This window comes from Alternaria hordeiaustralica (genome assembly GCF_023758085.1).
Source record: "Alternaria hordeiaustralica strain BMP 2776 chromosome Unknown scaffold_2, whole genome shotgun sequence".
NCBI lineage: Eukaryota > Fungi > Ascomycota > Dothideomycetes > Pleosporales > Pleosporaceae > Alternaria > Alternaria hordeiaustralica.
Genome location: NW_026056774.1, coordinates 394,285 through 409,269, shown reverse-complemented (window position 1 = coordinate 409,269; position 14,985 = coordinate 394,285). Strand labels below are relative to the sequence as shown.

The window sequence follows — 14,985 nt, the reverse complement described above, 5'->3', positions numbered from 1 at the left end:
TTCCGCGGGGTGTGCGCAATCGTTCTTACGCGCTTGGGCTAGGTGCGCTGCGATTCACGGCCTTTCCAGAGGGATGATGCAATCGCAGAGGTTGTCTTCTAATCAAACCGCCGACTAGTTGGTATGCGCCATTGAACTGTTTGCACTGCCGTCCCGTCGATGGAGAGGTGGTATCGTCAGTGTGTGCATCAGACGCACACATGCCTGTCTTCCTCACATGAGCCGATGATGAACCTTCTTTGTTCTTACAGAGTTTGCTTCAATAGGACCGAACGAGCCGTTGATCTCTTCACACGCCAGAGATAGGCGATACGCGATATTAACGACCGAGCCCCCTGCCCACTTCGGCAACGCCGCTGCGAGATGGCTCATGGACGATGCAGCGCATCGAAGACATGTGCTCACCTCAGGCAGGAAACGCGTTAGCGGGCCTCTCCTGCAGCCTGCACTACGATACAGTAAGTAGATTAACGCGATCCAGCATGAACGTGAATGTCTCGGTTCCCATCGCCAATGGATTAAGGTACTAAATGGGTGCCTTCTGCAGCCTACATTACAAGAAAGTAAGCAAATCAGTAACACCCAGCACTGTCGTAGGTGTCTGGATTGTCTATCAGTATAGACAATACTTGCGTGTTACCTGTAGTTGCCAGCATCCTAAGGTCTACTGGTATCTGTCCGCCGCGACTTCGAGCGTAATGAGCGGCGTCATCTTTTACAAGACATCACAGAATCCGTCTGACACATCTGAGTTTCTTCCACACTCAGCTCGACAACCACCTGAGAGACATAAGGAGAGAGAGAGAGAGAGAGTACGCTTTTATCAAGACTGCTGTCCGGTTACATCTACCATGAGCCATTGGACTTGCACAACGTTGAACACTATACGCACTCTAAGGAACCCGTATACATAAAGACTTCGGTGTCGTTCTAGCCTCCCGATTGCTGTCTCTCTGGTCAATTGCAATTGCAAGTGTTTTCATATTGTAGAACTTCGACCTCTCCGTTACGATCGTGCAGCCTCAACAACCAGCGCGAACCAAGACTAGGTCCCATTTTGAGCCAGAGACAGGTTCTCTCATCTGCTCCTATATCAGTAAATACATCTCCAGACACCTGCTCTCATTAGCCAAGTTTAGGCGCTGAATGAGGCTAGCGTAGGAATCGCGCTAGTGCAGGGAGGCTTAGGCAGCAGCGTTTAGAGATATTGGGAGCTGCGCTGAGGGAGCCCTGGAGGTACCACACCTAGACACGTCACACCCATCATATCACATCATCGAACATGTCTCTATGCGAAGCTTGCAGATCAATACCATTCCGCAAACTTATCAATAGTGGAGCAGATGCTCTTAGGAACGATTCTTTCAGGTTCAACGAGGCTGGACGAATACCCTCATTCTTCCCGGACGACCTTTCTTGGAACGAACGACGATGCCCTGTTGCAAATATCAGGCTTCTTGCAAGAACATGCTCGATTTGCGCCTTCATCTTGACAACGATCGAGAACCACACATGGACTCCGAATAGCTGTGTGCAGGGCGTCGGATGGAAAGAGATCGAGACTCTTATTCCGCGACATCTTACCATCTGGATGTTAATATGCGAGAATAGCTATAAATTTCCGTACCTCAGTATCAAACTAGGCACCTCCACTCATGTGAAAACCGATTGGCTGCACGTTGCTCTTCGGAAACCTCTCGGTAATCTCGCAATGCGCCGCAACATGAGGAGACAGAAACTAATTGGGCGATACAGATAGCCCATTGACGCGTCAACTCCCTTATGCCGTGTTACAAGAGACACTTCACCCTCACACACTTGGCCGGATGCTGTCTTGGATGGAAAGCTGTAAAACTAGCCACTACAAGTGCTCCCATCTGTCACTGCGAGTCGCCCCGCTACCAACGCGAATCTTGGACATAGGCATGCTTCCTGGACCCGAACAGATGCTTGGACAGCATGACAATTGGCGAGACCTGTTTCAGGCAGAGAGTCTTAACCTTCTCCAGACTTCCAGAGGTCAGCGAGGACGCTATGCTGCCCTAAGCTACTGTTGGGGTGATAGTTTACCCTTAGAAACGACTACAACAAACCTGCAAGCACATGAGTCTGCTATCGGCTTCGAAAAGCTACCTCAAACCTTGCAGGACGCTGTTATGGTGGTACGATACCTGGGTATTAGATATGTCTGGATCGATTGCTTGTGCATTCTGCAGGACTCAAAGGCAGACTGGGAACGCGAAGCGGCACGTATGGCAGATATATACTCCAATGCGTACCTGACTCTAGCTGCTTCACGGGCAAAGAATTGCGGAGAGGGGTTCCTCGGCACTCGCAACATCGATCCCTCGCTCCGGGCGTGCATTGAAGATGAGGATGGCTCTTTCGAGCTATACTTCTGTAAGCAGATAGAAAGGTCTGTGGAGGTAAGTTGAACTCGAAAACATGAGTTCAGTCAAAAGTTGACCATGCCTAGCAACTCCAAGCACTGGAATATCGTGGGTGGGCTACCCAGGAAAACCTACTCTCTCACCGTGTTCTGAGTTTTGACAATGACCAGATGACCTGGAGATGCGCTCATATTGATGAGACTGAATCATTTTATAGACCGGCATTAACCCTTCGACCCCGGACGGACTTTCAAGAGATGTTGCAGGGCCTAAGACAGCCTTTGTCTCACGAGTTTCATTCGAGTGGCTGGGCAAACTTCACACGATTGTATAGCGCACAAGAATTGACCTACGAGACAGATACCTTTCCGGCAATATCTGGTATTGTTCAAAGAATCCAAAAGATTACTGGAGACGCATACTATGCGGGACTTTGGAAGCGTCACTTCCTTGAAGGCCTTCTATGGTACTTGCCGGGAAGTTTAATTTCACGCAAAGCACAAGGATCAGATTCTCGTTCAGAGCGGAAACGGAAAGGTTGGATCGCCCCATCTTGGTCTTGGGCATCTGTAGTAGGAAACATAGACTACTCGTATGCATGGCAGATCTCTGGGCATTTTTGTGCCCGTCTTGAAGAATGTGTCACCTTTCCTAGCGGTCTGGATCCGTTTGGCGCACTCAAGGCCGGTTTTGCCCGTATCACAGGAGCGGTCACATCCATTAGACATATTTCTGGAGAGGAGTCCGAATTCGGTCGTGCCTGTGGGATTTTGCTCGGCAACGGTGGACGAGTTACGGCTTGGGTCAAACTTGACTTCGTCTGGTACAAGTCCTGCAATGCGTTGATGATTACACCAGACCTAGGGATTTGTATCGTAAAAGTCAAAGGAACGGCAAACACGTATATTCGAGTCGGATACTTTGAGATCAGGCTTTCATTGACTGCCTCAGATCATGTTCCGCCGCGTACTATTACCTTAGTTTAGTCGTAGTCGGTTTCAACTCGATCTGAAGTCTCATCTCGCATTGTATCAGTCCCATTCTTTTCCGCAGTCTTGATCCAAATCAAATGTGTGCTTTTACTCATGCTCGATGACGGGCGATTGCTCGTCCTACTCGTTCAAGTCGATCCCGAAGAACCAACGAGACATCTTGAGCAGTGTATACCCCGCAATTGATAGCTGATTTGAACATGTACCGACGTTACCCACACAGCAGCGCATCGCGGTGCAAACGCTCCAAGCAGTCCTGATTCGTCGACCACTTACCTTGACTTCGAGATGTCGGTCACGCCACGGTCGCTACTTCCATAACCCCCTCTCTTACCCCATTCGATACGCTCTTTTACTTCATTACCGAATTTTCCGACACCTCTTGCACTATTAAACTCTCTCTCTTCTTTACCACCTTACCGCGAGATTGCTACCACTTCCCGCGACATTCCTCTCCGCACGAGGATCACCGCCCATCCACTCGCCTTCCATCAACAATTACAACCCCCAAATTCTCCAACAACATGGCTCCACCGAATCCCCCACCCAGAGACGCGTCCATGTTCGGCACATATCTCCCACCCTCAGCGCGCCACGGCGTCCAAGAAGCCCGTCGTCCGCCGCACAACTCCGGCCCCGTGCGTCTACTATCCCTTGATGCAGCCGTAGGCGTCTCAGTTCACTAACAACAACCAGATGTTCAACCCCCACCACCGCATCAACGAAGCCATCAGCGCCCTATGCGCAATCCGCCACTCCATGTCCGAGCTCGAGACCCAGCACCGCAGCGCTCTCGAGACCAAGGACGCTAAGATCGCGACCCTTCAGCAGAGTTTCAAAAACCTGAACACTTTGCATAGGACCTCCAAAGCTCGAATCGACGACAAAGTCCTGTTGCAGGGCAAACTGCAAAACGACATTAAGATACTGAAGCGGGAACTTGCGGCTGAGAAGGCGAAGAAGGGTGTTGTGGACCAGGATATGGAGAAGCGGGTTATCGAGGTGAGACAGCAGAACGCTTTGTTGACTGCTAAGGTGTTGGGGCTCGAGAAGGAGCTTGCGGATGAGAGAGCGAGGGGGAAGGAGAATAGGGATGCGAAGAGGGAGTTGGAGGTTATGAAGACGAAGTTGGCGGATATGGTTAAGGGGGGGAAGGTTAAGGTTGAGGTGGTTGAGTAGGGTGTGATGGAGGGTTTGGCGGGGTTGGAAGATGGTACTTCATGGGGGTAATTTCATGTGGGTTACTGGATGCGATGATGGGCTTGATAGGACGTGGTTTAGGTTGGTAGTATGCACTTTTGCATCATAATTGGCTCCAAACTCTTTCTAATGTATTACGTGTGTTGACCACCACCCTGTTGTAAAAGTGCTTCTCGCCGCTGTCTCATTCTTGTCTCTTCCATCTCTAACCACTCCACTTCTCTCTTTCGCTGCGCTTCCACATGTGGCGAGACTTGTGACGTTGGATTGTTCGCCCCCGGTATTGGTATCGTCACCGCATTCCTGCCATCACCTCCATCGTCCATTCCGACGACCCCAGTCTCATTCGCTCTCCCATGTTCTTCCATCCCATTGTACGGCAACTCTCCCGGCTGATCCTCAGCTCTGAGCTCCTGCGCTCCCCCCACCGCATATTTGTACGAGTGCGACCGATCCAATTCCTGAGTGAGGCCATTGCCCGACATCTCTTGGTATTCGGTCTGGTCCGCTCCCGTTCTGGTCGCGTTGTGATCCGTATCGAGGACCATCTTATCGCCGTCGCCTTCTCGCCTCGCTAATTCGTCGTCGGTGAGCGTAGTCGTGGGTGCCTGTGTCCTCCGCTTCTTGCGTCGCCAGAAGTACCAGCCGCCTATGATGAGGGCGAGGATGACGATGCCTGCTATCGCTATTCCGGCTATTGCACCACCCCCTACGCCATGTTTGGACTTGCCGTTGCGGGTAGGATTGGGGCGTGATGTCCGGGTAGTACGAGGTGGCTTGGTTGTGGTGGTGGGTCGAACTGTTGTTGAGGATGCCGAACTTAGTGACGGGGGTGTTACTGCAAGTCCCGAATTGACAGTGAAAAGGAGTACATTTGATTGAAGAGACAGAATGAGGCTGTGTACTGTTTCAATTGGATCTCCATTGCGTATCGTAACGTGCGTTTTAGGGTTACCAGTGGAGGTTATTTCAACTGCAAGCGTCGGTGACTCTTCTATCGTAAGGATCGTGAGCGGTGCATCGTTCCAGAACAGAGTTGACTGATAGACTTCTGTTTCGAGCACTGAATTCCACACCTTGATCAGTGTTACAGTTTTCCATGCTGTTTTAGAGGCTTGATCTGTCATGGTTGGGACTGTTGTAAGTGGTCGCTGCTTTTATAGCAGAATGAGATACATCCAAAGACATGCGAGTGTAGATAGGATGAGGAAAGAAAGCTAGAGCAGATAGCAAGGGGGACCTTAGAATCATCTCCTTTATTATCCTATACAACGGTCCACCTGCGCAGGGTTGGGGCTGCCGTCGCACAACGGTTGGAATTATAAATTCATAAATTGCGTACCGTATGTAGTTTAGCGGCTACCCTTCTGAGAGCTGGCTAAATGTGGTTCTGCCTGCGCATGCCGTCTATTCGCTAGATGGCCTTTCCGCCCCAACCCTATCTATCCCAGCAACCGTTGATTCGACATGTTGAGACCGTCACGGGCTGTGCCGTGCAGGGCGAACATGCAGCTTACATGGACATCGGTCAATCCACTCGATGTTTCTGGCACCGACCAAGTCAGCCACATCGCCTTCCAAGGCTACTTCTCCTTTTACAGCTCAGCAACTGCGCGCAACGATCTCCGCCACCTGGGCACCAAGCCTCACGACGTTCACACATCTCCACACCAAACCACTGTTCCGCGCCCGATTTCATAATCGTTCTGTCGAACCTTGGGAACTCTCCCCATTTGCTTCCGTATCGTTCGTCTCCTTCGCTGGCGTCGCAAGAACATTCATTCAGCCTCTCTGCTCCCATCAACCTTCCCACCCCCTTGCATTAGAAGCGTCTCCTGTCTCTTCCGTATTCTTTCCTCTTCCATCTTTAGCCATTCTAGTTCTCTCCTTCTCTGCGCTTCTATATGTGGCGAGGTATGTGAAGCAGTATTATCGTTTGCCGGAACTGGTATCTCCACTTCCCCTTCATCTGTCGCCTCAGTCACTCCAGGAAGTGGTAATTCCCCCGGTATATCATCAGACCCGATCTCATGCGCTATATATCTGTGCGACTGCGAGCGGGACAGTTCCTGCGCGCGACTATCGCCAGACATCTCTTGACGAGCGCCGAATGTGGATGCGTCGTACTGCGGATCAGGAAGACTCTTCTCATCATCTTGTTCTGCTCGTTCGTCGGCTTCATGTGTGTTTTTGCTTGTCGTAGACTGTATGCGTCTTCTTCGGCGCCAGAAGTACCAGCCACCTATGACAAGGGCGAGGATAACAATTCCGCCTATAGCTATGCCGGCGATTGCGCCGCCACTTAGTCCCGGACTTTTGGTGTTGGTATCCGCTGCGGCTGTTGTATATTGAGTCCCACTGTCGGATTGTATCGCACTCGCGCTGCCTTCAGAACCCGAAGCTTCCGAGTCCGTTGTCGCATCAGCTGCTGAAGTTGTTTGACTCTCTCCAACATTTGTGGAACTTGGTGCTGAGATCTCCACCGGCGTTGATTGCGTCGTTGTCTCAACAGTACTCGTCTCATAAACACCTTGTCCAAAAGGGTCACGACGGAAGGCTATCACGTTCCGATCTGTCGCTAAAGAGATTTCACATCCGGATACGCGATAGGTTTTGTCTGCCTTCGTCATGGTCTGAAGATCAGGCGGAAGGCTGATACCATATTGATGGGGAAACATGACCAGCGTCATGTATATGGGCCCTAGTTCTGGTGGCTCTGTAAAGAACAACCTTGTTGTTATAGTTGTGTCGGCGGAATCCCAGCCCTCGACGCTGAACCAGCCGTATGTATTTTTTGGTGGGCCGGTTATTGCGGGCGCGTCTGTGGTTGTGGATGCCTCTGTCGTCGTAGATGCGTCTGTCTTCCAGGATGTGACTATCACTATGGATGTGTCTGTCTTTGTGGATGTGGATGTCATTGTGGATGGGGTGCGTGGGACCGAGGAATTGGGCGGATGGAAATCGAAGACCCTTCGAATTGTCGGGAGTTAATGCGCGAAATATCACGTATAATGAGATCAGACAACAGGCCATGTGACTCTAAAGAGTTCCCTGGCATTCATACATCACCGCAAGTACTTCTCAACAGCGGGCGGGGTACCTCAATCCATCGCCCCCAATCCTAAGCAATCCCTTCCTTCTCGCGATAGGCCAATAGGTCAAAGAGACAAAGGTACCCACTTATCTACACGTCGAAAGTGATGCATCGGGCCTTTCCTACAGGTCGTGTGACGCAGTATCGAATCAAACATCGGGACTGTGTTTGCGGCACAGTCAAGCGAGCAAGGCTGTGCATGGTGGACGAACTTCTCATTCGACGAGGCTATCCTATGTACCGGAATGATCAGACCTTTGTCGTCATATCAATGCATGCTGTAGTGATGGATTTAGAGGTCGCAGTTTCGGTCGCAGGTATGTGTTGGGAGCTTTTGCCCTCGGTGCGATGCTTCGGCAGACAGTAGATTTGAGGTTCTCCAGCCTTGCGGCATAGAGAGACATATGGACGCTTTTACTTTATGTTTGAGTTTCTTTCGAAATCGGGAAAGTGTGGAATTTGCTTTGCCTGTACTATCAATTCTTCGCACCGCCTTGCGCCGCAAGCAATTCTCGCCGCTTCCGCATCCTTTCCTCCTCCATCTCTAGCCATTCCATCTCTCTCCGCCGTTGCGCTTCGACATTAGATGAGAGTGAATTGTTTGTCGCCTCAGTCGTATCCGTCATCTCCGTCATCTCAGCAGCGGGCCGTTGCGGAGCGTGATAAGGGGCTGGCGCAGTGTACTCATCAGGGCCACTCAACAGCTCAGCCGGCTCAGACTCGGTTTTCAGCTCATGAGATCCGTTCATAGCGTATTTGGTGTACTGTGTAGGATGCAGCTCTTGCGTTTCCACCTGACGACTTCCTGGCATTTCTTGTGGCCGCTCCTTTGTATCGAGCTCTGGTATGCCTCCATCTCCGCCCCCGTCTCCTGCGATATGGGCACTAATCTCGGTACTGGTGGGCTTCCCTCTCATGCGTTTTCTTCGCCGCCAGAAGAACCATCCACCGATGAGCGCGAAAACGAGGACTGCTGCAATTGCTATGCCAGCGATTGCGCCACCTCCCAGCCCTGAACTACCACTGCCATTGTCCTGTGGCGCCGCTGTCGGCACATTGCCATCCGATGGCTGCGGAGTTGATGTTGTACCGTCGCTGCTTTCCGTGCTCGAGACCAGCGAGTTTATGGTTGAGCTGCGAGGTGTGTCGAAACCGGTCGAAGAAGGATAGAGAGCAGTCCCAATCGCTGATGTAATTTGCTGGAGAGTGGAAGATTGGATCGACGCGGTGTCAGATGTGATCTCTGGGAAGACCGAGCCCTGGCGCCTATCAATGTATGCTCCCCTCATTTCGATCCGGACCCGCTCTCACGAGCTAGGATATGGACGATAAGTGGTTATGGCGAGTTCAGCAGAAGAGACAGGCTCTACACTTTCTGGTAAAGAGATGAAAGAAAATCAGGCTTGGTATTGCAATAACCAGGCCAGAAGAGTCGGGGCGGGCTCCTTAGTGAAACAAGTGCGGCTTTCCCTCCCAGTATGCCAAGCCACTCCGAACGAACACAAGCAGGGTAGAAAACCTTGAAGTATCTCTGTGAAACTTTCTAGCCTTACAATAGGCCAGAGAGACATGAGCCCGCAGCGACATGCGCGTGATGGAGCAAGGATCGGTCCTTTCATAGCGCTTGTGTGACTTGTTGACGAATCAACGGTGATGTCGTGATTGCGGCACAGCAAGACTGCGCATGGCGGACTGGTATCTGGCTCAGCGCAGGATGTCGTTCCAGGATGATCGGGTAGCTGTCTGTAAACAGCATATCGCATATCTTTGATGTTGAGTCTCGTCCCACCATATCGATGATATTCCGATGCCCTTGCCATGAGTTAGCACACGACGAGATCCACAATACCCAACCCTCATAAAATCATCTTCTATTCAGAATATATACGCACTAAAACAAACGATATATGTGCTTGCGGAGCCAAAAACACCATCAAATCACCCCATCACCCCCCAGCGCTCCCGTCAAACTCTTCATCCTCCTCCCCAACAAATCATCCTCACTCGCCAAACTAACCAAACTCTTCCTCCTCCCCCTATCACTCTTCATCCTACCCCTCTCCCTCCCAACCCCTCTCCCACCAGCCACACCTTCACCCCCATCTTTCTGCGGACTCCTCCTCCCCTTGCCCAACACCGTCATCTCCAATGGTCTATCCTCATCCGCCGAACTCGCCGTCCCACTCCTACGATGATGTCTCCTGCGACTAAACTTCGGACTCGTAAGACCATCAATCGCATCTGCGAGGCCTATTGTACCGAAGTAATCGCCTCCTTCTCTTCTCCTTGTAGTTGTGCCCGCGGCAGGCGTGTACCCCGGTGTCTCGGCATCGTATCCATATCTTCTTGAGTCTGTCTCTTCAAAGGCTTCGGTAATCCATTTTCCGCATTTGAAAATATACTTCCAACCTTCGGGGAACACGCCGACGAATTGGAGGAAACCGTGGCTTATACCGGGGACGAGATCGACTACGACGCTGTCCTCCTCGTTGAAACTGCCTCGTGCCCAGTCTAGTCCCAACTCCTTCGCTGCGACCCATTCTGCGCGTTTAGCCTGACGTAATCTGCCTGCGAAGATGACAGTATCGTCGACCAGGGGATCGCGCTCTCCTGTCAACATCCACGTTCGAGGGAACTTGGCTAAGAGGGACTCAGGGGCAAGAAGTGGGGAGAGGAGGTAGTCTGTGCTGAAATCGGGGCGGTGGTGGGGTCCGATGTAGAGGATGATCATGGCACGCATCATTTCGGGGGTGAGGATGCGGTCGTTGAAGTAGGATATCATGCTGGACATTGCGAGGCGGGTTTTGATGGCTGTGGCGGGTGGTGCGGGAAGGGCAGCGGCACCAGGAGTGGGAGGTTGGGTTGCGAGAGGTGTTGGTGGGAGACTTGATTTCTGGCTGGGAGGTTGCTGGAGAGTGGCGGTACTGCTATCCTGACCTGTGTGTGCGGCGGAGAGTTTGATCATGGTCTGGGGAGACGTAATGTCGCCGCCGTTGGCTTTGGGCACAGATCCATTGGCCATGCTCATTTTGGTGCGCTCGTCCTCACTATCCGAGTCATCAGACCCATACGGTGTGTTCGGTGCAAGCTGTCGGTAGTCGTCGCTCTTGTGCCGTAGGATAGGTCGGTTCGTCTTTCTCACGCGCCGGTCGCGGATGAGTGCCATTTGCTCATCCGTCATCCAATTCCCAATGTTCATGTCGAGCGCGGGATAGATCAACACCACGCCAATGGGAGGTGGTATAGGGGATTCGCCCTGCCATCTTCGTGTCTCGGTGGAACCACTCTGAAGTATCATGAGTATCATGGCCACAGCCAAGTTCCCACCAGCTGAATCGCCTGAGACGACGACCTTGGGCTCTGCTTCTCCTGACAGGCCCATGCAAGTTCCTCTCGACGCGATGATCATGTGATAGACGTCGTAGCACTCGTTAAGCGCGTATGGATATGGGTGTTCAGGCGCCTTCTTGTAGTCTAGACTGAGGACAGGCAGTCCCGTCTTGCCAGCCCAGCCCATGAGCTTATCATCGTGATTCCTTGGGTTCATAGCAACAAAACCACCCCCGGGGATATCCAAGACAACCTTGTCCTGCTTCTTCAGTGCGCTCCGTGGCCCATTGAAGTACAGCCAACCTGTTACTGGCTCTTTGTACGAACTAGCCCTTGGTCGTGGTATGCGAATCTGGCGCGGCGGATACACCATCAGCCTTGGTCGCATCATGCTCGTCAGCGCGCCCAGATACGGTGTCGTCCCTTTATTCCACGCCACGCGCAGATGGTCTACTGTGAGCGTCGCTCTGATCTTCCTGACTTTCTCATCTGCCTGCTCAGCACATATCATGTAGTATATGCTGAACACAATCGACAGCAGATCCCTTACACCTTTTCGTTTTATTCGCATAGCAGACCAGAAGCCTGCGTCCAGCGCAGTCGTAACCCATGTCGCACGGAAGTATGAACGCGAGTACAGGCTTGCGAGTGGCTCGGGACACTCAAGGCCAACGAGCTTGCCGAAGTTGCGCGCGACGTAGAGGTAGAGCAGTGTTATGAGGACGGATTGCCAGACGGTGAGTTTCTTGGAGAGGAGGGCGGATACGCGGCGAAGGATTGGTGGGCCATGGCGATCGCCTCTGTGTGTGTGTTAGTATGATGCGGTTGTGAGAGTTGATGTTTGCTTACCTGTAGAGATAGAACGACCAAAAGGACACTACAGCCAGTACCTGTATCTTTCTGAACTGCACCGACGGCCGTCCCAATACATGGTCTATCATGACTGTACCTCTCTCCCAGCACAAACAGCTATATCGAACCCAGTGAATACAGTCGCAGGTCTCCTGTGCGTCATGAAAGGCGTCAAGTCGGGTCTCCACGTGGTGTCGCAGGGCTTACGATGTCGGTAATGCGTGTGTTGTAATTCGTAAGCATGTGAATGTCACGTCGCAATGTCAAACCCGGTGTGGATCCGTCTGGGGTAACGGGGAAAGGCGTGGAAATGGGGGAAGGCCAAGTCAGCCGTCCTGCGTGGTTTGTCCATGACTACAGGAATAGCCGTTCAGCCCGTCGACAAGCGGCGGCGCATTAGCTGGTTTGAGGCTGTGTGGTTGGGTGAGCGTCGAGCATGTGACAGGTTTGTGGAGGAAGCGTGCGTGCGCTGCCATCATGTGAAAGCCGCGCTATGACCCGTTCTCGGCTTTGTTGCATGCTCGCCCCGAGGAGCCTAACCGCGCTAACGTCATCCGCCTCAGCCGCAGTTCAACCGCCAACGTTACCGCCTTGTCACGTTCCTAGATTCTCTCGGTAAGAATTTCACATGATTGCTTGCGACGATGCCATGTGCTATAAAATGATGTTGGTGTCGAGTACTTGGTGTGCTGAGTACTTGATGTGCTTGCTGGGCAAATGAAGTAGTGCAAAAGATACTACTATATCCGCTACTTTCGCGTCTGCTTCACTAATCTTACTCTCGAAGTCTGCAGATTACCTCTTATCTCTCATGAGAAATTGTAAACGCATTGATGTCATCGTATCTCATTAGTCATGTCTAGACGCTGACACAAATCTCAAATCGCAGGAAATACACCTTAAGAATTAAACCAAATACCACTCTTAACATTCCACCAAGCTCTATCCCTATCCTTCTCTGTCTCCTCCAGAATTCCGAATATCGAGGCACTGAGAGAAAGATTAGGATATAATGTATGTATGCTAGATTTGTAAATATATGAGGAGATAGTATACATATGAAGGAAATGACTGGCGGCCCCTGGCCTAACCGTTAGGTACCGAGATAAATGCCCTAATATGACGCAAAATAGACTCGTCCCCTTCACTCAGACGCTTCAACCTCCTCTTCTGACTCCTCCACCTCCGCATCACTGACCACATCGCTCAACACATCGCTCTCCGCGTCGCTCAACCCACTACTCACCGCATCACTCTCATACTCCTCCACAACCTTCTTCTTGCTCTTGCTCTTCTTCGCACTACCCCCAGCTTCCTTAACAGGACTACCGCCACCCTCCTTCCTTCCACCAGTCCTCTGAACAAGATGATCAATTGGACAGCCCTCATCCCACCCCTCACTGCTTTCACCTGTTATCGCGCGACACCTCGGACAGCTCTTTCCATGTTTGATAAGCAGTTGGTGAAGCGGGTACTTGAGGTGGTCCGGAACTCTGACTTCGCAGTGCGCGTACGTTGAGTTGCGGTTTGCGCCTGCGAAGGTGCCTTTTGCGCCGGGTGCGAGGCCTGCGGGGTCGCCTGGGGGAGGCACCCAGCCTAGCCATTTACACAGGCGAAAGACGTGGGTGTCGACGGCGAAGGAGGGGCGTTGGAGGCAGAAGAGGAGGACGCAGGATGCGGTTTTGGGGCCGATGCCGGGGTACTTTGTTAGTGCGTTGAAGGCGTCGTCGTTGGAGAGGAGGTGCAGGTGGTCGAGTGAGACGATGTTCTGATCTGCCTTCTCGACCTCTGCGTGTTTCTCGCCTTCGGCCTCGTTCGCGGAGCCAGGGGCTTTGTCTGATGAAGACAACAGCTCGTCGCGCCGCGCCTGGTTCTCTTCCCAGACCATTTGCAGGATCTTCTTGATGTCTTTGCTCTTCACGTCTGCGAGTCCGCCGCTCTTGATGGCCTCGAAGATCTCCTTCTGGTCTGCTTGTCGCACTTTGTTCCAGTCTACACTGCCTTTGCCAACGCCTTCTTGGAGAATGCCAAACTTGGCGACGAGACCAGCGAATGCGCGAGATGAGTTGGTGCCGGACGTCGCTGCCGAAAGACGCGTTCGAATGAGGGCATCGAGGACGGATGGTACTTCTCCACAACCGGAGACTTCAAGAGAAGGCGCGGGGATTGTCTTGGGTGCTTCGACCTTGCCGTGAACTTTCGAAAGGAGACGTGTGACCTCTTCGCATTCTTCGGCTGTAGGATGAGGGTAGTTCGGGTATGGTGTCTGGCCTGGAGTAAGGCCATAGCCACCTGTCTTGGCCTTGCTCTTCTTCTTCGGCGACGCGTCGGTGGTGGCAGTCGCTTTGGCAACGAGGTCATCGACTTCCTCTTTCTTCGGCTTGGCTGTCTTTGCAGACTTCCTAGGCTTCTTGGCCGAGGGCTTGCTCTGTTCCTCCTCACTCTTGACTGGGAGGGAAGGAATAGCACCAAGGTTGTGCGGGAGTTCGTTGATGTCCTCCTGCTTCACGGCCGCCTTCTTTGCACGCTTGTTGCTCTTTGGTGTGATGGGTGCTTTCTTGGAGGTCGCGTCTGGCGATTCTTCAACCTTGACTGCTTTCCTCTTTCGTCCATTGCGCGCCTCTGGGGTAGTCGGTGGACTCGAGAGTTGTACTGGTTCTTGGCCAATGGCTGGCGCTTGCACGGCATCGGCCCTGGCGGAGCTCCTGGTTGCTCGTGCCATGCTTGGTATAGTGGAGATGGCAAGTCGATTCGATGAGATCGTCAATGGGCTTGGGCGCAATGCCAGGAGTTGCTTGTAAGGAAGTTTGAATGCAATGGTGAGGAGATGTGCTGAGCAAACGAATTGAAGACGGGTGATAGAACGGGATCACTTGAGGTATCTCGTGAGCTGCAAACCTCGAAAAGTGAAGGGTGAGTGGCCGGAAAGGGGAAACTACGCGTGAATGGTGAAGGCAGGTATCATGACGTCGATGACGATGATTGGAGCTTTGGCCCTTGTCCCTGCCTTAGCGCGCATGACGAGGACGCGCCGAGGTCCACTTTGTCGGGAGTCCGTCACCTCTGATCAGAGCTACCCCACGTCTATCGACACTATCGATACCTCTTGAACGCCTTCAGACTAAGC

General features: G+C 52.3%; 4 protein-coding genes across 4 annotated transcripts; 1 reads left to right on the top strand and 3 right to left on the bottom strand.

Annotated features, from left to right (window-relative positions):
- Positions 1–3,906: 3,906 nt before the first annotated feature.
- On the top strand, positions 3,907–4,561 carry J4E84_001601 (uncharacterized protein; the record flags this gene model as incomplete). Its single annotated transcript, XM_049384232.1, has 2 exons — positions 3,907–4,020; positions 4,079–4,561. 2 exons carry the CDS (start codon positions 3,907–3,909, stop codon positions 4,559–4,561), a joined length of 597 nt encoding a protein of 198 aa, XP_049247588.1.
- A 155-nt stretch (positions 4,562–4,716) lies between these two features.
- Positions 4,717–5,709, bottom strand: J4E84_001600 (uncharacterized protein; the record flags this gene model as incomplete). Its single annotated transcript, XM_049384231.1, has 1 exon — positions 4,717–5,709. The coding sequence occupies one exon, from the start codon at positions 5,707–5,709 to the stop codon at positions 4,717–4,719; it is 993 nt and encodes a 330-aa protein (XP_049247587.1).
- A 2,443-nt stretch (positions 5,710–8,152) lies between these two features.
- J4E84_001599 (uncharacterized protein) lies at positions 8,153–8,965 on the bottom strand (the record flags this gene model as incomplete). The annotated part of the gene is made up of 1 exon (XM_049384230.1): positions 8,153–8,965. The coding sequence occupies one exon, from the start codon at positions 8,963–8,965 to the stop codon at positions 8,153–8,155; it is 813 nt and encodes a 270-aa protein (XP_049247586.1).
- A 644-nt stretch (positions 8,966–9,609) lies between these two features.
- Positions 9,610–14,580, bottom strand: J4E84_001598 (uncharacterized protein; the record flags this gene model as incomplete). Its single annotated transcript, XM_049384229.1, has 2 exons — positions 9,610–11,806; positions 13,007–14,580. 2 exons carry the CDS (start codon positions 14,578–14,580, stop codon positions 9,610–9,612), a joined length of 3,771 nt encoding a protein of 1,256 aa, XP_049247585.1.
- Between the last annotated feature and the right edge of the window lie 405 nt (positions 14,581–14,985).